The following is a 25,313-nucleotide window of genomic DNA, read 5'->3' on the forward strand; positions in this document are numbered from 1 at the left end:
TGATATTCGTACCTGGGGACAAAGACCTCATTGTGAAGATAGTTCTCAAACGTCTTGCGGAAAGCAGACTCTTCCAGCTCCTTTTGTATTTGAGAGTCTGTTTTAGGACAGGAACAACATTCTCCACTGACATCCTCATTTTCACTTTGATTATACTTTTGAGGGTCTTCAGATTCAAAAGGAGGAGACCATGTCCTTGAGGGCAGTTTTAATCCTATGGAAAAAACAATTTTAGTATGACTTATGCTTGACATGGCAGCAGCAGATGTTTGATCCTACAAAGACCCAAAACTACTGTACACAAGATTTATAGCACATTTGGGCATCCTGAGCTTTCATATCCAGGCCTGAGCACCTTTCCCTCTTTTATGACAGGCCTTTGATTCAAAACTGTGCTATTTTTGAAATGGAGCTCAGATGCTGCTGTAGTCAGAGTTCTACCCCAGTTCATCTCAGTTTAGTAACACAGGGCAGCAGGTGAGATTTTGGGAGTCCTCAAGTGAAACTCTGTGTCCTGAAAGAATTCCAAAATAGGCACAGGATGCCTTCAGAAATTACCTTGGCCACTGATCTCCAGAAGCACTGAAATTTTTTCCCTCACTATCTCCATAGCTGTTATTAAACTTATTACTCAGTTTAAAAGGAACAAGTGCAGATGGGAGATCCCCAAAGGAAAAAGTATCTGATTACTTTGTAAAAAAATGTTTTTGGAGAGCTTTTGCATGTAACTTGGCAATAGCACCTAATGTATAATGTAACGGAACAGTGGGAGACCACAGCTGCATCTCAGCCTGCTTCTTGAACAACAGTCTTGAAAACAGCAAAATCAGGCATCCAGAGCACCTCCAAAACATGTGAAAAATCTCCAGACAATTCTGAGAAAGCTTTAAAGAAAGGCAGAGAGAGAGAGAACCACACACTGACCTTTTAAGCAGTAATCCAATTCATAAAGCTCACTATCTTCTGCCTGCTGCTGCCAGAACACCAGGTAGTGTGTGATGTTTCCATTGGGCTCTGAGGGTGGCTTCCACTTCAGAATGATCTGGGATGAAGAGTTGGAAACAGATATCGGATCTAATGGGACTGACGGAACTGCGTGGGTGGGAAAAGAGACAGAGGTCACTTCCACTGCTCTGCAAGAGCTTGACAGAACAAAGGACAAACACAGGCGAGTTTCCATTTCCATGGGAATAAAGAGCGCTCTCCATAGTAGGTCGACTGACACCCAACAATCCTGCAGCAGGATACACCAGCGTGCACACAAGCTCTTACACGTGGCCACACGAGCCTGAAGGAAGAAGAGCATGTTGGCACCATCTCCCCATGCAGGGAAGCATTCGCCCTCCCATTTGTTTAGGAATACCTTCCTACCAAAGGAGAACAGCAATGGCAGTGGAAAGTTTCATAGATATGGGACTATCATGACTACCAGGCAGAAGACTATTTAGCTCTATTTTCTTTTCACTTGCAAGGCAACATTAATTTAATGATACTGACCAGTAGCGTTGGTCTGGACGTAGATGATTTCACTCTTTGCACCATACGTTCTTCGTTCATCTGAGAAGGTGACCAGAGTTTTAACAAATACAGCATACTGTGTCCATGGCTTCAAGCCCCTCAGAAGCCAACCTGGCTGAGCCTGGGCTTTGGGCTCATTTGACCGTGGGGGTGGGTCAACATCCACAACTGTCCAGCTATTTGACCCACAAGCGTCTTGGCCATCAAACTCCGTCACATTTTGGTATGGACTTCAGAAAAAAAAAAAAAAACCCACAAATAAAAAAAAAAGCCTCAAATTAACAGAATCCTAATTCAAGCTTTTAAAAACAACATTTCTAAAGACATCACTGAAAGTTATAATCCTTTACCATTTGGAGAAAGTATAACTATCTCATTGTATGTGTTCCGAAAATGAAGTATAGGGAGCTTTGCAACCTAGTCTCCTAACAGCATCACAGATCAGGTAGTGTTCTACAGATGATCGCAACAACTAAATCCAGGCTAATTATTTTCAGCTTTATGAAAATCAGCTTGGTAACCTTGATTCTGTAAGAATGTTTCCTACCCCAAAGGGAAGGGAAACCTCAACATCCCATGGTGATAGCCGGGAGCTGATAAACTCCATGATTAAGAGTACGTATGTCCAGAATAGTTGGAACAAGTAATGTTTGGATTGTTCTTAAATGAGGAATTTTGACTGTACACAACTCAGTAAGTCAGGGATCTTAATGAACACTTTTATATAAGGGTAACATCAGAAACTTAAGTGTAGGAGCCAGACAATTACAGAGATTAAATAGCTATGCCCACAGCAGGTTTAATATCTACTCTTCAATGCCAACTGCCATTTATGGAAGCCCAGCATGGCTATTATTTTGTAACCTAACAGCGGATCACTTACGCTTCTTTGTAAAAAAGCATAAATCCCAGGAGATCACGGAAATCAGGAGGCCAGTATGGCTCCCACTTCAAGAGGATCTTGTCATGAGAAGTTCTAATGGAAGAAAATTTCAGCAATTCATTTTCACCTATTACAAAAGAAAAGTGACAATAATTTTGTGAATGCTAAAAAATAAAGGTTTCTATTTCTAATTATTTTAGAAGCTTATCTTCTCCACAGATAAATAGAAGAATGTTGGCATTGAGAAGAGCTGTTCATTAAAAACTTATCTTACTTTGATGCTATTCCTGCCTTACGCCAAGGGTTAGAATAGATGACCTCCTAAGGTTCCTGCCAGCTTAAATTTTTCTATGATTTTATCAAAATGACCCTGTAGAAGAGTTGAACTAAATTCTAATAAGTGGGAAATCTAAGGCAACATATTTTGAAACTTGTGATGATCTAAACAGCTGAACCCAGTAATATGGTTTGCATAGAAGATAGAGGCTACAAAAACTAAGCACGTGAATTCCCAGCCTTGCCCCGAAGTAGCACGGTCCCTTCACAAACAGGAGGGAAGGACAACAAACAGTTGCAAGAGGGTGGAGTTCTGAGGCTCAAGGGACACATTATGATATGGTATGTCCAAGCAGCCCAAGAAGGACAAACTGTGTTGCTCTGATTGGATTTGCCATTCCTGCAGTAGCTGCACAAGAGAGGAAGAACATTCATTTCACTGGCACCACATCCAGAACAAACCAGGGCTTTTTTTTTGGTAAACAGGATGCTGCCAATGTGAAAACTAGACTTGAAATGTAAAAACAAACAAAAAGCCAAACACACTGGCAACCTGTGGTTTGAGGTGGGGGGGTGCCACAGAGAACAGCTCAGCACAGTGGAGTTAAAGCTGGCAAAGAGAAGTGCAACCGTCTCCTCCAGCTGCCTTTAAGCAAAACAACCAGCTGGCCCAGGAGTTGCACACAACCACACAACAGAGCTGGGTTTGAACCCCAAATCCAGTCTCATCCCTAAATGTGGGAAGAGCTCGTTAGCGTCTCGTGGGAGGAGATGACCTTTACAGGCAGCTAGTTCCTTGTACCTCCTTCACTCTGCCCAGGCTAGAGCTGAGATATCCCCGAGGGTACAGCTCTAAGTCGGTTTTTTCACTGGTACTGCCGGTTTTGGGGCAGGCAGTCATTACGTTCCCTTCTCCCCACTGCACTGGCATGGCTGCATGTGTTGACATGTGGCAAACCAGATCAGGAAACTGATGCAGCTCAAAGATCTTCACTTTTTAAGTCTGTTCACAAATAGCTACATCAGCGTAACAAAGGCAGAATTGGGGATGGCATTGTTTAAGCAGTGCTGTCACCAAATACAGAGAAACAGTGCAGCCACAGGATGATCTAAGCTGCATTGCAAGCTGTGAAAAGAACAAGGAACTGAAACCATAGTTTAATTAATGCTGAGGATTTTGGTGGCAATACCTGCTTAAGTGTCTAGTGTGTCAGCCTCCGTGTGCTCCTGTTCCTGTGTGCATATTAAAACTTTGTGGGGCTAGACAATAAATCAGAGCACAGAGATGACACAACCCAAGAACAACAAAGTAGAAAGGGCTTGCTATTTTTTACCCCATATTACTTCAATAGTCTGGTTCACCATGTGGCCCTGTAAGAGTTTTACTGGCACAAACAGGGAAAGGGGATTGTGTGTGGCATAGAATGGGAACAAACAGCAGGGTTGGGGGTGCAAAAGGGATGCGCTTATGGTAGTATTGCTGCCCGAACAAGTGTCTGCAAAACTACATGTTCAGTAGCACGACTTTAGTTAGAGCATAAAGCAAGACTTTTTTGCTCCTTAGCCACACTGACACAGGCATGGTCTTATCATTGTTCATGAAGAAAGCTATTAGTTTAAAAACCTCTGAAAGGCATAATAAAAATTATTGGAAAAATTTCTCTGACTGTTGTCATAGCAATTCCCCCACACGGCTCCAGAGATGGGTGGAAATCCTGTTTCTCCACTATGTTTATTCTGTGTGCATACTGTCGCCTCCTGAACATGGAAAAAGAAGTTTATGACTATTAATCAGGTACTCAGCAGTAACACAAAGTCCCAGTCTGGACTGAGGTTATGTTGCGCTAAACTCTTCAAAAAGACACAACAATACACTCAACCCTGAAAAACTCACAGCTGGGCACACAAAGAGCAAACTTCTGAAGACCAAAGTTGGCAAGGTAGGCTCCTGGCCAGATGGAGAACCCGTAAGTACTTTTACTCATGGCATATTGACAGTGTCACTGCAGTGCACAAGCAAGCAGCAAGTCACATGTCTGGTGATTTACCAAAAGGACAAGGACAGTCCCTGGAAAAACATCATAGGCTAGGCTGAGAGAAATAAGAGTATGAGGTTAGCAAGGCAGAGGGAAAGGAAAATGATGCAAATCTTGCTGCATTCCGAGACTTTCTTACATGAGGCTTGATCACCATTCGTCTTCAGGGCTATGTCGTTCCTTTCCTGACGCCCCTTAGTCCCAGAGATCTCCTCCATCTTGTGGATTTCTGACAAACACAGTTTGGGATTATAATGGAAGAAAAGTTTGCCTCGTGCAATAGTGAGGTTGTGTTTACTCCAGTCCCAGAGTTGGCGAAGATTCTGGTTGTCCAAGGCATAAAATGAATAATTCCTGAAAGCAGAGAATGAAAATGTGGATTGGGAGGGGATCCACTGAAAACTTTTTTTCTCATGTGCTAATCCAGACACCAAAGAAAAATGAATGGAAACTATCTTCCCTGGCAGGCCATAAGCCGTGGGCAGGGGAACATTTAAAAATAACTTAGGAATTGTTTACCAATACAAATCACCCTGATAGCACTGACACTCCTTACACTTCAAAGCATTAAAATAAAGTATCTTTTGAAAGAACTCACCCAGCTTCTAGTGTTTCTCCTCTAATCAGATGTAGTTTACGAAAAAAAGAAAGAGAAACCAAGGCATAAGACCGGCGAATTTTTAGGTAACCTGAGATTTCTTCTATCAAGCCAAGATTCGCTTCTAGCTCAGCTGCTATGTTATCTATGGAGAGGAAAACATTGGGTTTAGTTTTCTGATATCACAGAAAGAAACACTGATATCGGAGCCCAACCACATTAAATAGAAGTGCTTCACATTAATTCATAAGACCTTACAAAAATCAGTTTGCAAAAAACCCCAAATGAACATCACAAGAGCCTTTGCTTTGTAGTTATTTTTCTGAATCACTCTTAAGATTCAGAGTGGCCAAAGCAAAAGAGAAATGCCCCAGCTCACATATAGTGTCATAGTCACTGATCTGACATCCAGTGCTCTCTACCCCCTTACTCATGCAGAACTTACTTCCTCCACGGATATTTATAACTAAGCTTCCATTAACAACTGTGCAGCCACGGAGCTCCTGTGCCGATGTCACCGAATCAATCGTCTTCTCTTTCCCGTAGTCACAAACCTTTGGACAGGGCCCTGCGCAGGGTGTACAGTGCAAGCTGAAAAACAAGAGAGTTAGGAATGCAGATGCAACGCTTTTGCAGAATGTCGTCTGGGGCATCCCCAGTGATTCTCAAAAGCGGAGTAATCAATTCAGAGCGACAGTGTCACAACAATATGCCACCGGATTCACTTGCAGTGAGCAGCACGTGGCTCTTAGGAACTCCAAGTAACTGCTGATAATTCTTTAAGTTGTCATTTCCACAGTTTGAACACTAATCACTCTGTCCCTTCCTACATAACAGAAACCAGAATGAAGTGATTTTGACTATTTTGAATAGCCCATCCACAACGATGCTGCTTGGTGCTGTACATACCAGGGGCTTCAAGATCAGGAAACCCAGGCCCAGCCTCCATCCCAAGATCGTTAACCAAACATGTAACTGATGAGCAGAGAGCTGGCCATTCATCTGGGAATCCTCTGATTAAGGACTGTACATAAAGTTGCTTTAAAAAAAGGCAAGCAAGCATGTGCTTTGTGCTCTGGGGAAATACTTCTTAAATGGCAGCAAGAGGATTGCTTGCCCTGGTCATAACACCACAAGAATGTGTTCCCAACTAGTTCAGAGAAATAAATGCTCTAGGAAAAGCACGGAGTAGTGTTGTGAGGTCCTACTGACAGCAGCCTGGAACAAGCATAGGAGAGAGGGAATGGCTGCCGTTACACAAGCAGCATATCTACTTTGGGGGCTGCTAGTTCATTCTTTTGAAAAGCAAAACAGGAAATGGAATAAAAAGTCCTGTTAAGAGTGAATTCCCTGAAATTATTATGGCAGGAGCAAATACATGCAAGCACAAAGCTACCAATATTCATAGAAAATCTGACTCATCACAATATATAATGTTATTGTGGGACAAGCAACAAAGTTTTCAGTGATAAACAGCTCAGCAACAAATTATTTAATTCCTTTGTTGAAAAACTCTGGGAACAGACAGAATGGCTGTTCCCTGCTTTGATTCATGCTACACTTGTTTGTTACATTGTCCATATATGTCTGGCACAGCTTGAACCTGCTCATTGAAAGTAATTACAGGGATGAGGAACAGATATTCTGAGAATGATCCTCTCAAAATACGCTATGCTCTTTTCATTAGACACGACTTGTCCCTATTCTGCTTAATAGCAAGGCTTTCTAGTCCAAGGTCTGCTTTGAAGGGGAAGGGAAGCAGGGCTACTAAAGCCGCTCTGTTGGCCATCTCCCATGTCCTGCTTAATTACGGAAGGACCCTTCCAACTTGAGGATGCTCCTCTTCCTTGCCCTCTCCCTCAATCTCCCTTTCCCATTTTTTCCAAGCTTGAGAGGAAACAAGGGAAGCCAAGGGAAGAATAAACTACTTGCTCATGGCAGGTAGACCTGTCTGCTTTTAATGGCTTGAATTAGCAAGGTATTAGTTTGCAAATCATATTAAAGTAGACCAGGTAATTGTCACAGACACTCCAATGCCGGAAACCTTTCTTGGTCTTGACACAGAACACAGACCCTCTGTCCAAGCGAGAGAAAAGCACAGTACAAAAACTACAGCATGGTTTCTTCACCTGCAGAGACTTGTACTTACTTGCTGGAATTCATGATGTACCCTGATGGGCATTCATGAACGCATTCGTTATTGTGGATGACGTGACAACCCGACTCCCTGGCATTTTTGCATTTGTTGTGCAGTTCCTGACAGAAGCTAAAGGTCACACAACGCCACCCCTCAAAGCGATAGTAACCGGGGGGGCAGGTGTCCACGCATTTGCCTTCAAGGTAGAAATTGCGGCAAGCCACGCATTTTTCAGGGTTGTTCGGCTCTGTGCAGTCCCCAAGACATTCGCTGTGACAGCACTGACCATCAGAGGTGCAGCCTTGGGACTTGCAGGCAGGTGGACAAACTGTGAAGAGAAAAGATGAAAGGCAACTGAGTACCACAGCACAACCCGATGACGTATGACCGTGAAAGGCTTATGAGCAGCAACATTTCATCCTGCTTGGCTTGGCAACTTTCTTTTCAGAGGCATCCATGAAACGCAGATGTCTGTCTCATCTACACTTTTCAGTGTAAATTCCAAATTTTAGTAACATTTGTGAAGAGTGTTATCATTCGCCCTCACAATTCATTAATGCTCATCTTCAAAAAGAAAAAAAAACGAGTTTTCCTCTTCTCTCAGTCCAGGACTACAAGGCTCCCAGGAAAGCTTTGCTTACTCCAACATCATTTCTGAAGTCCAGAAGAGATGAGGCTCTACAGCGAGAGCTTCCCAGCCTGCGATAGCCAGTTTCAGCCAGAAGATTCTACTTTTTTAGTTTAAGAAACTAAGTTTCCCACAGTAATGTTGCAAATAATGCATGCTCAACAATACTTATACAAACCCCTTCAGCTTTATCAGGATTTGCTTCCTAGCTGTCTATCAACCTGCCACTGGTTTCCCCGGAGGAAACCTGCTGCCCTGGCACCCAACACAAGCTCTTTGGTGACTCTCCCAGCAAATCCAAAAAGAAGGGCACCCACGAGTGTTACCGCTTGAGGTTTTTATGGTTTACTTTTTAATTACCCGTTACTTAGCGCCTCACAATACTTTTAATGAGCGGTTTGGGCTTTGAAATAGAAACCAAGCAGGAGCATAGCTCAGAGCAAACACCATGACTAATGCTGAGCAAAGAGCTGGAGGGGAGGCTGAGCAAATCAAGAGAAGCTCTGAAGGGAAGGACTCTGAAATCCACACTCAGCACCTTCACGCTCAGTCTTAACGGCTCAAACGAGGCTGAACCAATTAAATCCAACTGCTTAAACCAGAACACACCACAGAACTTCAAGTCACAAAAGATATAATAACGCTGAAATCACCACTCCAAGAGCAAGCACCACAGCCAAGTACGGCTTTGACGCAGCCATTTAAACAGCAGGAGGAAGAACTTTAGATGAGGGACGGGGGACATGGGCGTGGATTTATCCGTATGGTGAATTGCCAAGACGCAGATCAAGACATCACCTTCTTCTCACCAAAGAGGAGAGTTTTGTCTGAGGGGACACCTGAATGGCTGCTGATGTCCTGTCTGAGCACCCTCAGGGAAGGAAGACAGAGATAAGTCCTCTTGTAATCTGTGCTGGGCAGACGAAGTAACTTCATGCTGAATTACCATCATCTGCCTTTAAACTTCCCAAGCTTTCTGTCCAATATTCAGTGTTGAAGCAGAAGGGGCTTTATTTGGGGAGGTTCTAGACACACCGAGGTGCAGGGGCTAAAATGACATTTTTAATTTCTGGCTAATGTGCATGAGCAGACCAATAGTGGAACGTGGTCTAGTTTTATTCAACTAAATGAGCAGCATGTAGGATCCATAGTACAGCGTGCTACCAACGTTTTGATGATCAAATCCCCTGCTGTGGTTAGGAAGAAAATCCCCCTCCGCCGTGCTCTGCCCCATGTTAAAGGATTGCAGAATTAAGTGTGTTAAAGTGGTTAATGCCGTTCTTGGAATAAGCAGCAATACCTGCAGTAGACGGGATAGTAAAGATGAGCAACCTCAGGTTTGTTCCAGCCTGATAAATCCTTTGAAGAAATATGAAATGGATAAGGTTGAAATTCTATCACAAGGTCAATTTAATCTCAAATATCTTACTGCTTCCATGTCAGTCACTCACTGCAGGTATTTTCTGTGTGCACCCCTCAAGATTCATCCATTAACAAGAAACACAGGCATGTATTTCAAATTCATTTTCTTTTATGCTGACCAACTTTCTGCCCTTTTCTAGCAATAGGTCTTATTTTGTGAACCTGTCATAAATAGTAACTGATCGAAATGCAACTGCCAAATAGAAGCAACCTGCAGATGATACCTTGTATTAGACTAAATATAAAATGAGAAGCTTGTTTTAAAAGCATGGTTATACATTCTTTACCAGGCCACAGATGGAGCACAGTTTAACAACAGAACTTATGGCTGCAGTTTATGAGAAATATTGGCAACAGAAAAACACAAGACAGAAAATTCCAGAATTTAGTCCAAAACACTTTCAAACTTAATAATTCCAGTCTAAAATATCAAGGTTTATGGGGCGAAAAAAGTCTGGGCTATTTCTCACACACCTCCCCATGTTCCTAAGTGGGCACTGACACACCGATGTCTTGCAAGGACTTCCATGCTTGCTAGTACCACCGCTGGCTGCAGCACACACGTCCCTGAAGTGGGTTTAGCATCCAGCTGGAAAGTAACTGCTACAGCAAATGCATGCAGCAATGATTTGTGCAAGCTGGAGGGTGAGCGCTGGCAGCGCAAGTCACAGTGTTCATCATCAGAGCTTCCTGCAAAAGGGTATTTTCCTGGGTCTGTTTCATGTTTGAGGACTACAAAGTTTAAAATATTCAAATGACAACATTTGTTTCTCAAGGAGTCAGTGGAGCAGACAGGTGATTGAGAAGAGTTGGTCCTCATGCAAAACACCCAGTGACACATGGCACCTATTTAACATTACACTACACTGTACTTTTTTAATCTGTTATGGAAACTAATCTTCAAAGTCCTATGCTTATTTACACATTTTGAACCCAGCTGCAAATATTCACAGGGCAGAAACTTTAAATTCTCAACTCTAAAGGCTTTTAGAAGATACAATGAAACTATTTTTAAACTGTTCTTAATGCTTCTCTTTTTCCTGTTCTATGAGCTTTTGATGTCTAAAAGACAGCTTGAAGAAAGCAAAGCAGCCAAGGCAACATCTTTTTTTCCATTAAGCACTCAAGACCAGAAATTGTCAATCACTATTTTGTGCAAATCCTCATTATGCAAGATCCTGAATAGATGTCGTCTTGGCATTATCAAAGTACGCATGCTAGAAAGCACCTGAAAGTCACGTAGAAACCTCTCCAGCATATCTTCACTGCCACTTCTTATAACTATTTCTGCAGCATCCATGCTATGTGACTCTGGATGGGTCAGATGGTTTTTTTTGTTTGTTTTTTTTTTTTTTTCTGCCACATTAGGCTTTCACTGCAGGATGACATTGAATAGGTTTATGCTGACCAAGTGCACCTCATTAACCCTTCGTGATCGAGGTTTGCAGGCTCCAATAATTGTCATTGGCCCATGTAGATTCACCTCTTCGCAATGAGATCACACTTTTGGGGGCTGTGGCATGGTCCGGTACAAACCAAGGAGGCACAGGGTATGCTTAGGCATAGCATCTACGCAGCCCCAGCCTCTGGTTAATGCCGCGGGACTTTTGGACAATGCAGTGCCTCCCTCTCAGCATTGGGAAAAAAGTAAATTCTCTTCATTCCTCCCAGAACTGGAGAAAGTCAAACAGGAACTTCATAAATCCTAGTTAGAGACAGGGGAACAGCTATTTTGGGGTAGGGGCAGAAGCCACCACACTGTACCATAAAAGCTGCTGCAGGAAAAGGGCTTCAGCACCGGTACCAGAGCAAAGCTGTTCATCACAGCCACGAAACCGCTTCATCAGATCTTTAAGAACAGAACTTTGAAAATCCCTGTCCCAAAGATGACAAACAGATAACACTTAACTAACCTGCCCTGGATGGGGGAGAAACGGAGCCGACAGAGGTTCAAACCTGTTGTTCCAGAGGTGAATAAATATTTAACTAGCTAGCTAGAGTGGCTCCAAAGACTTAGGAAACAATGCATTTCCCAAACCTTTCTGATTATAGATTCAAACTGACATTTCTTCATGCTGCTGAGGCCCAGCTGGGGGGGACAAAAGGCAGCAGACTCAGCGCAAAGGAATTTCTACTTCTGTGGATCGTTCCCGTCATTTCGCCACTTCCCTGTGCTTCAGGTGGAAACAAAACACACTGATACTGTAAACATATTCCCGAGCCAACACAGGTAACCAGGAGATCCACATTTAACAGGCAAGTCAATTAAGCATTAAGCTGTTCAGCTAATAAACACAGTGTGTCTGAATACTGAAGTATGATTAAACATGCTTGGGTCAGGTCTTGTCTCTTGCTTTCTGCTAACAAAAGAAAAGCAGTCAATTATCAGAAAAAGGAAAAAAAAAAGATGAAAGTAACTCAGGGTAAGTGTTGTTGTTCCTTTGGGATGCTCTGCCACTGGATGGGTTTAAATAGCAGTGTCCTGGGTGAACTGAATTAAGTATTCAAATCCATGGTGGTTTGGGTATGATAAGAGGTACGCAGTTCATTAAGAAGAATTCTAAACCACACGTATGAACATCAAGGTGCTGCATATATACTGTACAGGGACAGATGTTCCCACGTGGTTTTGGGACCGATCTGTCATGAATTGACACGCTCTTTCTACTGTGCAATAACAAGCCCCATCCATGTGAACGTGGGTCAGCAGCGGCAGCCCGGGCCACCAGCCCCATCCCACGCAAGTCACTCCTCTTGGCCGCTGGACGAGCCAGCGGCAAGAAGCAAACTCGCCTTACACCGACAGGTCCTTTTTCATGAATTACACAAGCTGGTATTTTGATTACAGACAAGGCAATTAAGAGGCTCCAGATCCAACAAAGTCCAGGACAGAAAACAACTGCGGCAGGAGAACCGCCCTCAACCTCAGCCAATGCATTTGCTGCCTGCACAGGGAGGCATCCAACCGCTCCGCTATCTGCACAAGGCAAATACGCCTTAACCCCTTGCCAGCCACCCAGAACGGGGCTCCCCAAACAAGCCCTCGCCTCCCACCGCTTGCACGGCAGCCCGTGCCGCTCTCTGCCCACAACACTGCAAAACTCATTAGGCTAACGCAATGTAACTGGCGATTGCAGGGTTTTTTTTCTCACGGTGAGCGTTTGACTCGTGAGGCGTATTTATAACCAGGAGAAAACCGTAGGAGGAAGCCAGTACGAACCCGGCATTGACACAGCTTAAAATGGCTTGTTTTGGCCGCAATACGTATCGCTCAATGCCAGAGCTTAGGTTAGTGTAATGTTATAGGACGTGCACAAGCATATAATTCAAAGCCAGAGTCCCACAGAAACAGTATCAGAGTGCTCTGCATTTCCCTGTGTTTTTTTCTCCTACTGTAAATGGCTGTAATATCTGTCATATAAATTTATCCATGAATAGTCTTGCACACACACATATAATCATACTTGAGTTACAGTTGCAGCGGGAACTGTAATTTAATTTCCTAACTGTAGAGTCACGATAATGACCTCTGTAGAAATGGGTTCTTGTGGTTCTAAACAAAAACAAAACCAACAAGGAAAAAAAATGAAACCCGAGGACTAATCGCCCACAGCAGTAACTCCTCTGAGTGTGTGCTGCAAGCACGTGATCTTAATTTAGCACTACGGAGTTTGTGCTTGTTTCCTGAATTTCTGCAAGTGCTGAGCAGCATTGCTGCTATTGAAATCCATATGAATCTGACCTCCTTATAAAATTATATATTAAATCATGTTATACATACATAGCATTTTCTACTTGATCACTTTTCCTCAAGATTAACTCATTCTCTTCCTGTCAGAAAGACTCCAAATTCAGTAAGTCGTTAAGTAGTGTTTGTTACAGAGTTCTAGAATGTAATTTTTACCTGTAAAACAATTTTAAATTTTTTTTACTTGTGATCTTCTATTTTCTTGTAAGCATTTACTTGATCTGAACAGGTCAAGATGACACCTAATCTGAGTGCATTAATGTATCATAAGGTTGAAAAGAGCTATTAAAAATTAATTAAAACTGTGTCCAGTGAGGACTAGGTATAAATCCAAAGCTCCGTAGCAGAGTGGGTTGACAGAGGGTTGCTGCAAGAAAAACAGTGTGCTGTCAGCCCCTCTACACTGTGGCTTATGTCCTTCAATTATTTCTTCATGTCACCGAGACCAGAGAGGCAGAAACCTAAACCCTAAACCCCACCAGCGGCAGTTCTTGGGCTGCACAGGGCAAACTGCTCCCAGGGCATTACGACAGCAGTAACGTGCCTGGCAAGAACATAGTTAGAGAGGTCCACCAGACTGTAAAGAGCACAAGGACTTTTGATCGCCTCAGTGACTAACAACAGTAGCGCTCTCAGACCTCCCTGAATCTACAAAATAAATGCAGAAGCTAGAACAGAACAAAAAATAAGAGGTTAACATGCTTCTACAAGAAGAGTGCCAGCAACACCTGACACTGGCTGTAGTTATCAAGCAAAATTCAGGAAATAACCACAAGAAGTTCAAGCAAACTTTATGCCACTTACTCACAGTGCTCAACTGCTCTAACAACATTTATTCCTCCCTTTTCCCCGACGCCAAAGACATCCAAGGAACAACCCTCCCAAAACTCATCAACTCAAATGCTGTTATCCACACACAGGATTTCAATTTTTAGCACTAACTCAGGAAGGAGCAAGTGCCAAATAAGTTCAAGGTTTTACAATCAGCACTAAAATTAAAGTGGTATTTATAAAATAAGATATTACAGTACATAATGCCACAACTCCACTGAACTGCAAGTTGGGAACGTTAGGAGGTCCGTATTTACACAGGAACAGATAAAATTAACTGCAGGTGCCTCCCTTCCCATAGACAGTGACTTCCAAAAACAACACACTGTTACTAAAACGTAAAGGAAACTCTTCCCATTGACATTTCTCAGGACAACGTTACAACTCTTATCTCGTCTATCAGTAAGGATAAGAAAAAACTTGTTTCGCCTCCCAACCCTTTCACAGGTTACGTGCTCATTTGAAGCTACGGGGAATGTCTCAAATATTCCAAAACAAGACCGGTGCCATTTGCAAACCCTGTGTATTCGGCTGCTTCCCGCAAGGCATCCTCCCAGACAAGAGCAGCCGCCACAGCTAAAACCGAAGGAGATGCTGGTACTGTTGTGTGGACCTGTTAGGATCAGCAAACGTGAGTTTAGAAAAGATAAAAGGGTTTGGAGTTGTGTGCCACCTTGTTCAGTTGCGATAATGGAGAATATGGAGGTCTGTGAAGGAAGTTGTTGAATGGAGATAGGGGGAAAAGGTTGAGCTCTGTTGTTGATACAGGAAAAGAGCGGAAAAAAGGAGATCTCTCTAGAAATGCAGTCTCTTCCATGCCAACCTTCTGCTGTTCAGAATGTGGAGTAATCTATTATCTTCTGTGCTACAACTGCTGGTGGCGTATTTTTCTGAAAATAGAGAAATTTACTCATACGTGAATTATGCCAAGGAATACAGAAAACTTACTAGGAGGAACTCATACATCTATGCATGCACACATACATACACACATACTTTTATTTATGTAATATATAAAAATATATTTACGTATAAGCCATCTTAATACGATGAAGCCTGGAGGAAGTCATCAACTGCAATGGATCCACAATGCCTTTGGTCACTTGCTCTTTATCTTCTGAAGAAGTTAAAACAATTGCAAACGAGCTTCTCCAGCTACCACACCAAGGACACAATGCAGTACCTGTGCCCAGGCGTACAAAGCCCTGCGTAACTTCAGATCCGATGGCTCACCTCCATGGCTGGGGTTAGTAAGACAGCCCAACTAAAACCTCTTATTTTGGGGGATAGGACTTAGGCTACAAACCTCAGCTATGAAAGTTCCTCATCTTCTCCCATTGAACCTTCAGGACAGGCTCTCATTTCACAGATCTTCTAGACCTTTCTGTTTCTCTCCCTTGAAGGTTTTCACTCCTGCTCTCCTGTCACCTTATCTATTTACACAGAGAAGTGGATGCCTCCCACTCGAGTATGCCTAATATTGCCCAGACAGGATAAAGATCAAAGAACCTTTTTCCTTTCATGCATTTTAAGCAGTCCATGTGGTGTTTATACCATGGCAGCAAGCCCCTTATGAACTTAGAGCAAAGCATCTCTCTGTGGTGACAGCTAGGGGACAAAGACGAAAAACAAACAAACAAAAAATTAAAACTCAAGACTAGGTCTGTTTTCATTCTCCTACTACCCTTCAGTCAAGCTGATTCCCCAAGCAGGTAAAAACAACTTGCAGAAATCCGGCTAAACTGTTGGCAATCAAGTTCAAAATACCAAAACATGGAGCTTGATTTGAAAACACAGCAGCACTGTTAAAGGCGGAACAAGTGTCACAAAGTGCACACAAGGATAGCGACGAGAAGCTGTAAATACTTTACCTAGTGTCTACAACACTGCTGTTGTGCCATTCTCTGGCAAGCAGATCAAGCCTGCTCCTTGTACTTTGTGTTCAAAATTACATGGGAGCTTAGCATAAGGGATTGGAAATAACCACCAACCTCCGCCTGCTTGCTTGTTTTTCTTTAATATGCAAGCCCCCAAAATGACACTACATCTTCAGGTAATACCTGGAGTCCCCAGCCAGTTATCACTAAATATAATGCCCCCATGCAAACCGATACTAACTCCAGGCTTTGCTGCTGTCAGTGCCTTTAATTATAATTGAAAAAGATTAACAAGCCACCACACCCACTCCTATTCCTCAGGTACGTGAGAATTGGGAGGCCAGAAGATTCTGAGCTTCAGTCCTTCTGACAGTAATTTGCTAAAGAGCCACTAAGAGAAATCTACCTCCCTATAAAAAGGGGCAGAACTGTTCAGCATACCTAACCTCTGGGGTACATGGAGATTTGTAAGGAGCAGTTAATTTTAAAAGCAGTTTGGACATCAGCCACCTCATATTGTACTTGATTCTGTACATCAGAACCAAGAATTTGTAATTTAGACCAAGACCAGAATCTTTAAAGTTAATTTGGGGAATTTTTCCTTAAAGCTTTGTTCATTGTTCTACTTACAGCTATGAGGGTGCTTTTTTGTTGTTATGGCTTGTTAAATTTCAATCCTTATTACAACCTAAGGATTTGTTTTTATCATTCAGTGGTTGACACACCACCTGGGAGCCTCATGAAAGCTTCACGTTAATATTTAACTATATATTACTCTTTCTGATGTACAGCGTCTTGCAAACATCCCTGTTCACTTTAACCTACGCCCGTCAAACCTGCTCACTCACATTGCGATCCCAGAAGACCCAAGAGAATCACAGTGAAGTGGTCCACGCAGCCACAGATGTCCTAAAAATAAGTGTAATTGCATGTAAAGTCTTTATCCATACTGTATTTTGAATACAGATCTCTGCTTTCTGAACCAGCAGGATGTGACCCATCTCCCTCTCCAGCCAGGTGACCGTATCAGCACAGTGCTAGGGGCAAGCTTCTCATCAGACCGATTTATTTCTTAGTGATCGGCAGCACGGACTGACCAGAGTAAGAAGTCAGCAGCTTAGTGCTGAATGAGAGAAGATGCTGCATCACGACAAGCCATAAAAGAGAAGGATGGGAGTTGGTATCAGCCCTACTGAGAAACCGAGACAAATGGAGATATGCAAAAGTGCTTCAATGTACAGTGATGGTCTAAGAATAAGGTCCGCCTAATTTTTCCAAACATAGGTCTAAGACAAGCCATTACTTTTACCTGCAAGCCCTGTCCTGAAAACAAGGAGCGATATGATCAAAGCATGAGGCGAAATGTATAACCTTTGCTTTCTGCAAAGATAAGAGAGGGATAAGATTGCTTTTCTCAAGGCCATAGAGGAGGATGTTGTAGTAAACAAGGCATGAAAGATGAAAGCTAAGTTGACACATTCAGCTATGTGGGGATAAAGGAGACTGCATTTTAGATATGTTATGTGAAAAGATGCGTAAAATGTAACTGACACACACAAAATAAGAGCAAATCTACACCAAAAAGGACGTGCAGATTACAGCAAATAGGAAAGTGGAGCTGTCCATAACCGAGAAAGGTAATGAAACGGGCGGAAGTATAAGATTAACCACAAGGAGATTAAGCTGATAACTAATGATCTACACAGAAATGTCAGACAGAGGTTAAGATTTTAATCTGGACAGATTTCATGGCATAGTCATGAATTATAAACATAGATACTGAAATTGAACTTGTTTGTGGATGAAGATACTGAAAAGAAGCAGAGAGAAAGAAGGAACATAACTTATTCCAGATCCCCCCTTCCCACTTCACCGCCCAAAGAGGATGAGGAGAGAGAAAGGTAAAGTATTACCTGAAGGCTAGCTGTGCAAAGAAATATCTGGAAGATGAATTTTCCCGTGCAGCAGAGCTAACCATCTCTACCAATCAGATGTTTTTTTTCTTAAGTTACCAGGACATATAAACTGTTTTAGTGCACAGTCATTTAGCATGCTGCCCAAACCCATGCTAGACACAGAACGGCTGCGGTGGGAATCTGATCACAATGCCGGTCTCTGTCCCACTCCAGCCACTCCAAGGGTAAAGGGTTTCACTCTGTGCCAAGAGAGGCTGACTACGGGAGACAGCAGCAGAGGGAAGGCGACTCCGGGTCTCGAGCAGCCTCCCTAAGCAGGCAGCGCCCTTGGAAGAAGTGCTGCTGGTCAGCTGCCTGCTCCCCAACATAACCCGAGGCTGGCAGCAGACAACCTGGCAGGAATCAAAACAGACCAGTTATACCCCACATGAGCAGCCAACGCACGGAAGGATTCACCAAAGGGCTAACGCATACATCCTTCTGTTACCAGATTTATTTCCCACATAGATACATCCAAAACTAAATATTACAAAGCATGTCTTCCAGTAATTTAGTAGGTGTCATGGTTTTCCCTGAACCTACAATAATTTTTTTCAAAATCATATTTGAACTGTGGAAAGGAGAAATGTATGCAGTATCTCATTACTAGACATACTAGTATCAAATGCATAGGTTATATGCACCCATATAATATTCTCTCAACCACTCTAGTCATTTTGGCCTCATCAGCTCATGCCCACTAATTTATACACCCTTCTCTCTTTGCCCAAAGCTGTAAGTATACTCTCCACAGTTTATTTCTAGGTATAAGAATTTACTTAGCTGTACTGAAATAGATACTGTTTGCTTGCAGTCCCAGAGCCAAGCAGTTGAGACCTCTCTATGAAATGTATTTTTATTTACTACTCGCCCCACTCATCTTTGGCATACCAGGAATACCCGTTTTCAAGTAATTCAATGCATAATAATATGTGGCTCTGCACAAACTATCCAACTCAGCTCTATCCAGAGATATATCTGCTTAATGGCTTCTCATCACAAACATACTGATCCCTGTAGTTTTTGATCTATAGGATGTGTGCTGTGCCACATCACTCTGCTTCTCTAATCAAAGGGCCAAATGAAAAGTTATAAAAACGACCAAAAGCCACACAAATACAACCCTAAGGAAAAACAAATTTCCATAGATTAGTACAAAACCCATTAACTACATTGCGCAAGCCGCCCTCAGAGGCTATTAATCTATTTCTCCTTGTAAATTATGCAAGCAAAAGTTGTAATCTGAAGGAATTTAATTCCAAACTAGTTGTGCCATCCCAACAAGGAAAGACCAACGACGAGGGAACTGAATCTTCTGAAGTTACATTAAACTCCGAGGAGAACTTGGATTCTCAATCTTTCTTCCACAATAGTTAATGGATCCAACTGTCAGTTGTCAGAATCGTGAAAATTCTGTTTTATTTCATGCCTCTGCTTTGGCAAGCTCTTAAAATAAAAGTGACCGTCACTGAAGTCACTTTGTTCAATAATAAGGAAGTACAGTAGTAGCAAAAGTCTCATTATCTGCCCGTTAAACTATGCTCGGCCATCAAGAGAAACAGGATCTGCTTACATAACACGAATTGTGCAGGCGTGCGCCACGGTTGCTAAAAAGCTTCAGCTTCATGGATGTTTATCAGCATGGGAGTCAAGATACGGTCTAATCACCAGCTACCATCAGCATTGTCCATTTTAGAGCGATTAAGACTATTCAGAGCTGGTCTAATTGATACCCTAGCGTGAGCCGCGACACCTGCCGAACCCTAAATGGGGTAATTACTGTGAGTGTAGGGGAAACTTATGGAAATAACCTTACAAAGGATAGAGTCCTCTGGGGAAAAAAAAAATTACACAAACTAGCGTTATCTAGCAAGAAAAAGAGATGGGACTCTCCTCTACAAGAAACCTGAAGCCATATCAGTTTCTCCAGAGACAAAGAGTCTTTTTCTTAAGCAAACTATAGAGGTTTCAAATCTCAGCACAGAGCTGCCGTTACTGAAAGCGATCTTCAACTGGAAGGGAGCTGAAGAAGTTTTTTTGAGATGCCGCCCAGTCCATCCACCTGTCCAAGGCCAGATCAAATACTTTACCTAAGGCGTTCCTGACAGTTGTTTGTCTAAACCCATCTTAAAGTTAAATTCTGCCTTGAGGCACTTCCTGCATTCACCATCTGAAGTTTTCTAGCTCATCAGCGGGTCGCTCTGATCAGCTCCACGTTACACCCAGGCACAGAGAGGGACACAGAACCACCCAAGAGGCCAACAGCAGCACTGAGAAGGGATCGGTGGCATCCAAGTCCACATCCAGCGCACAATCCTCTGCAAAATACTTAGTACGACGCAAAACACTTCACAGTTTATCGCTGAGTCCTGCTCAGCCTCCTTCAGTATCAAAGAAAGGCTCGTATTTGAAACTCAGCCACTTCAAATTAGGCTTTGGGTGGATGGATGTATTACCACAGTCGTTAGTCACTGGCAAACGTGAGTACTGAGAGACCTAAAGTGTGTTTGGAAAACACAATCTGGAGTTCTTTGTTATCACAGATTAGAGCATGTGGAAAAACAACAAGCTCTTCCCCACTGCTGAACAACAAGAACTGTCATGCAGCAACTCCTCCTTTCGCCAACAGAGCCATGCAAAACACGAGGACGTTTTTCTTCTCACACCCACCAAATTCATGCACTGTACAGGCTCAAAGGAGAACATTTTATATTCCCCAGAACAAAAACTGACACTTGATGCAGATACCGAGTTCTAATAGACTTGTGGACTAGAAACTTGATATCTAAGCACTGAATGAGCAGCCAAACACCATACAAATTATTTAAGCAGCCCTGGAGATAAGGTTATTGAAGTGTGGAAGAGAAGCCTAAGGAAAAGGTAATCTACACATGACATTTCTTTTGCTAATTTAATAATTGTAGAAACCTGCCGATGAGGTGAAAAGTTGTTTCAGATAAAGCACCAGTTTCCACGTAAATGCTTTTTCATTAGGTCTCCAAGTGAGACTGCTACTGCCTGTTACGCTTTCCCTTCTGCCAGAAACACAGAGCGTGCAGATTCCCCGAGCCTAAAATCCACAGAATTGAACGAACAGAGAAACGGTTTATAGAGCTTTAAAGGCTTCACTTCAAATACAGTTTTAAAACAAAAGCCTTATTCCTTTAAGCCGTGTTAAGGCTCCACTGGGCGAGACTTTCAGACAGTCAGACATCACACCGAGGAGCTCCATTTCCTCTCTGGCTTTTGGGAGCTTTTGAGGGGTACTTACAAGGGAACTCTTGGACTCATTCATCTCAAACTGAAGCTGTGTAAACACATCCAGTGCAATCAGCCTTCCTTCAGAAAGATGACATTCAGAAAAGACTGAAGACCAGAAAAAACAAGTCCTATTCATTTTATTAAATCATTGCTGTTAAGTTTTCACTACCCATAGAATATAATTGGTTTGTCTTTTCTGCAAAGACAAGAAAAGCTTTTGTCTGATACTCAGATTTTAATGAATACTTTCACTGCTCATAAAATCTTTGCAGTGTTGTAATGCAACATGGATGCCTAATGAAGTTTAAAATGGTAACAGAAAAGTGCTTAGTTATCCCATGATGTCTGCTGAATTGCACGTGCCTTATTCCTAGGAAACCCAATACACTGGTAAAGCTTCCTGTATCATTCCTAAGATTTTCTAATCATGTCTTTAATGATTAGCAGGGTTCAAGCCCACCTTTGAGTGCAAGCATTCTTTACGTACTTTCTCAATCATAAAAAGTTGCCTATATGACAGAGTTTTAGCGTGATGTCTGAAGTTTCTGTGCAAGAGATTTCCAGATGCTCAGGTCAGTGCAGTAGCTGGAACTTGATTTTTTTGCAACAGGTTGCTTAGTAAAATCTCAGTTACTATTCTCAGCTATTTCAGAACAAACAACTCGGAAGCTAACAGCATCTCACTCGCATTATTGAAAGCAAAGCTGCCAAGTTCAGCAGCTCTCCCACAGACACTAAATAATCCTTCCCTTGAACACACACTATCAGACTTGTCCCTCTTCACATCAATAGGGGAAAAATCAGCCAGCATATGAGCAACCCCATTTTCTGTCATGCAAACTGCCTTGCAGTTTTGCCACACGAGAATGTTAGATCTCAGCACTGAACTCCTTCCTCTCGGCAGGAAAGGTCCATCTGTTCCTGCATCTCTGAAACACTGCAGAATACATCCTTCTGTTACCAACCTCTCCCTCACCGTACGTGTGGCTCCTTCGACCCTGCCCATGGGTATTAAAGCCTTACGTTGCAATAATGCTGTGTGCTGTTAATATAATTAAACCCCCACAGCTACAAAATCAGAGAAAATATTGAAAATTGAGTTGGAAATTATGGCTACACAACTCCAAGCCATGCCTGTTCCCTTGACCTATAAACCCTTTCCTTCCTTACTATCCTACAGTCCAGCAGGCTTTATTTTGACGAACAAATTGAGACCAATCTCCTCCCTCCCTGCCCCAGACAATTTACTTTTTAAAAACACTGAATGAGGAGCCATGCTTAGGGGTGAGGCTAAAGTGAACTGAGAGGATCACGAAGAACCAGAAAGCCAGCAACCTTAGACATTACTGCTGCTCAGTCTGCAGATATTTCCTCTGATCTCTGAAAAGTTTGCTACCTAAGTTGCCTTAACTCTGCGCATTGACTTAAAAAACATCGGTCTTTCCCTGTAACTTGAGCTCAGGCTCAGCTCCTCGTGTCAGGGCCCTGAAATTCCAGCGTGGCCACATACCAGCAGCAACTCCGTAGGAGTCCCAAGTGACCAGCAATAAGATGTGTACATCTCCAGAAGCCTTCAAATTGCACAGAAAACAAAAGATTGGAGTAGATCTATGAACAGATTAATGAAATTCGCCTTCCCCAACTAAAAAGACCTTGCAAATTTTACAGTCTTCATCAGATCAATCTCACTAAATACCTGTCACCCTCATTATGCTTGCATATAAACAAGGGTCATAATACTTAACAGCTCAACTGTTTGGCACCTGCCAGTGCTTCAGCAACTACAGTGGGGGAGCTGATGTCTGCAGAAGCTGAAATTGCCTAATTTACAATTACAATAGAGCAGTATTTCTTAACATCCTTGAAAAAGGGCACCTCTAACCTGATACACACAATTAAAATCACATTTATTTTTCTGGAGCACACCAAAGTGATGCCAGCAAAACCACATACACTCCGAGTTCTTTAAAAATATGTAGAAGAAAATTAATCCCAGCATTCTGCTGAATGCTATTCTAACCGGACTTCCTTTCCAACTCTTTTATGGGATTTCCTTCAAAAGATCTTCTTCCTCAGAGCCTCCAACCTCTCAAGATGCCCACGAGCCAGCGTCTCGCCAGGTAAATAAGAAAGCGCATTCTTAAATTAAGGAATTCACACTGAGGCTACTGAGCTAGAAGCTCCTTATTAGCACAGAGCATCCTCCTGCCTTGCCTGTGTCCTTCTCCTCGACAGCAATTCTGACCCTATTTTGAAGAAGGGAGAAGGAAATTACACATTAGAAAACTTTTTGGATGTGAACAGGTGCCGAGCGTTCTGCCTTGTTTTTTTAGTTCATTTAAATACAGATTCACAAGGAAACCAGACTCAAATGAAAACATTATAGTCGCTTAGCCAACATGTAAGCACTACACAGAGCCAAAGTTAATTCTCTGTTTGTTTTAAATGTCACAAGCCAAAATAAAAGCACCTCTCAAACAATGTCAGCCCAGCCAGCACAGTGCCCCCCCCATTACCCTCATCTAAAAAATCTAGATAAAGACGATGAACGCACACAGCTGTAATCTACAGTATTTCAGTGACCAAGCCGCAGCACGCTGGTTTGTACGCTTACGCAATGCCAGCCGCAAACTTGGGATCAAAGCAGCAACTGAAATAACTACAGGCACGTACCAAGCAGCTCAGCCCGCTGCCAGACATTCCCAGCCAGTACCCCCACAACTTCCCCCTACCCAACATTTTTTTTTTTTAGCTAACCAACCACCCTCATTAAGAAGCATAAACATCCCAGCAAGTTCATTCACATCCCACCAATAGGAACTTGCACACAATTATAGGATATAATTGGGAAGCATGATCATTGAACTTTTAACCAGCCATTGTTACAAACTGAGTGAAGGGTAAGTGTTGCTTCCTCCAGGACCCAGTTGGTTATTCACCAGCTCTGTAATTAATCAAAAGGTCCTGAAATCCTCAACCTTTCAGTTAGAAACAATCCTTGCACTGGTTACACCTGGGTTTTTTTGACCTTTTTTGTGTTTTGTTTTGTGGTGGCTTTTTTTTTTTTTTTAAAAACACAAAATTTACTTACAGAGGCAATCCCTGTCAAATCCAATTTCTGATAGAGAAAGATGTTTCAGAGAGCTTTGCCAAGTGACATATTTCAGCTGGTCTTCTCACACACGGTGAATACACTTCTTTGTATGGACTCAACCGTTCACAATCCCTTCAAAGCCTTCTACAACAAAGATTTCCAGTTCCTTCATCATAAAATGAAAGAATGCTATACCATCATACATGGCTTAAATTTATTTTGCTCCGTTTGCCTAAATCCAGGAAGTGGCATCAGAATTGCATGTGATCTAGAAAACTTTTACAATTAGTTAAAATTTTCAAGATTTAAGATACAGAATGATTGTTCTGCCGTCATTAAGGAGGGGTGAATGGAGGAAAACATACAGGATATATAAGCTGGCCAACTCCTTATCTTCACTTAGGGCACCAAAGCACACCCAACATTCAGCAGGATTTACTCTGAATGAAACAAGTCTCCTCCTTCCTGAGCAAACACATCATACCAGGTGAACCATTTGCAGCTCTCCCATTCATGCATTACTAACACAGGTTAACTCTGTTGCTCACTATTATTATTCCTTTTTTTTTTTTTAAATTCTGTGACTTCCCACTTCTACATCCATGCCCAGACAACAGCATTTTCCAACAAATGTGTCTGCCAAGTGTAGTCAGTCTTCTACATTTTATCTAACAAAGGGCAGTGCAGGTTCCCTTGTTTAAGCCAATAAGGTAACTTGGAACTGTTCTTGAAGTGGGAAAAATAAGTATTTTACCTGAAGTACCCTTGGCACGCCACCCTTGGAAATCACAAGCAGTCGACGTCACCACTGAAGATCGAACAGAGATCTTAAAACAACTTCCAGTAACATAAGTTCTGAACCACTGCATGTGAAGTAATAAACTCCTCTCAGCCTCCTCAGCGGCCCAGACACTGATTTAAATAACAAGTGTCTTGGGGAAGGGGCTAAGGATGAAAGAATTAAAAAGGCAGCTTAGACCAAACAAGATGAAAACTTTTCCAATTTTCACCGTATCAGCAGCAACATACCTCTTTCTCCTTTATAACTA

General features: G+C 42.5%; 1 protein-coding gene across 1 annotated transcript in view; it reads right to left on the minus strand.

The window, feature by feature from the left end:
- Positions 1 to 25,313, minus strand: part of INSR (insulin receptor) — a 53,560-nt gene that overhangs the window by 14,123 nt on the left and 14,124 nt on the right. Inside the window, exons 3-10 of the mRNA XM_010562180.1 lie at positions 7,461 to 7,776; positions 5,757 to 5,902; positions 5,312 to 5,456; positions 4,853 to 5,067; positions 2,402 to 2,528; positions 1,498 to 1,748; positions 925 to 1,092; positions 13 to 214 (exon numbers count right to left, since the gene is read on the minus strand). Of these exons, the coding sequence (XP_010560482.1) occupies positions 13 to 214; positions 925 to 1,092; positions 1,498 to 1,748; positions 2,402 to 2,528; positions 4,853 to 5,067; positions 5,312 to 5,456; positions 5,757 to 5,902; positions 7,461 to 7,776 (1,570 nt within the window). The remainder of the gene's footprint in view (positions 1 to 12; positions 215 to 924; positions 1,093 to 1,497; positions 1,749 to 2,401; positions 2,529 to 4,852; positions 5,068 to 5,311; positions 5,457 to 5,756; positions 5,903 to 7,460; positions 7,777 to 25,313) is intronic.

The sequence above is a fragment of the Haliaeetus leucocephalus genome, unplaced genomic scaffold (genome assembly GCF_000737465.1).
Source record: "Haliaeetus leucocephalus isolate CR32 unplaced genomic scaffold, Haliaeetus_leucocephalus-4.0 Scaffold157, whole genome shotgun sequence".
Classification (NCBI taxonomy): Eukaryota; Metazoa; Chordata; class Aves; order Accipitriformes; family Accipitridae; genus Haliaeetus; species Haliaeetus leucocephalus.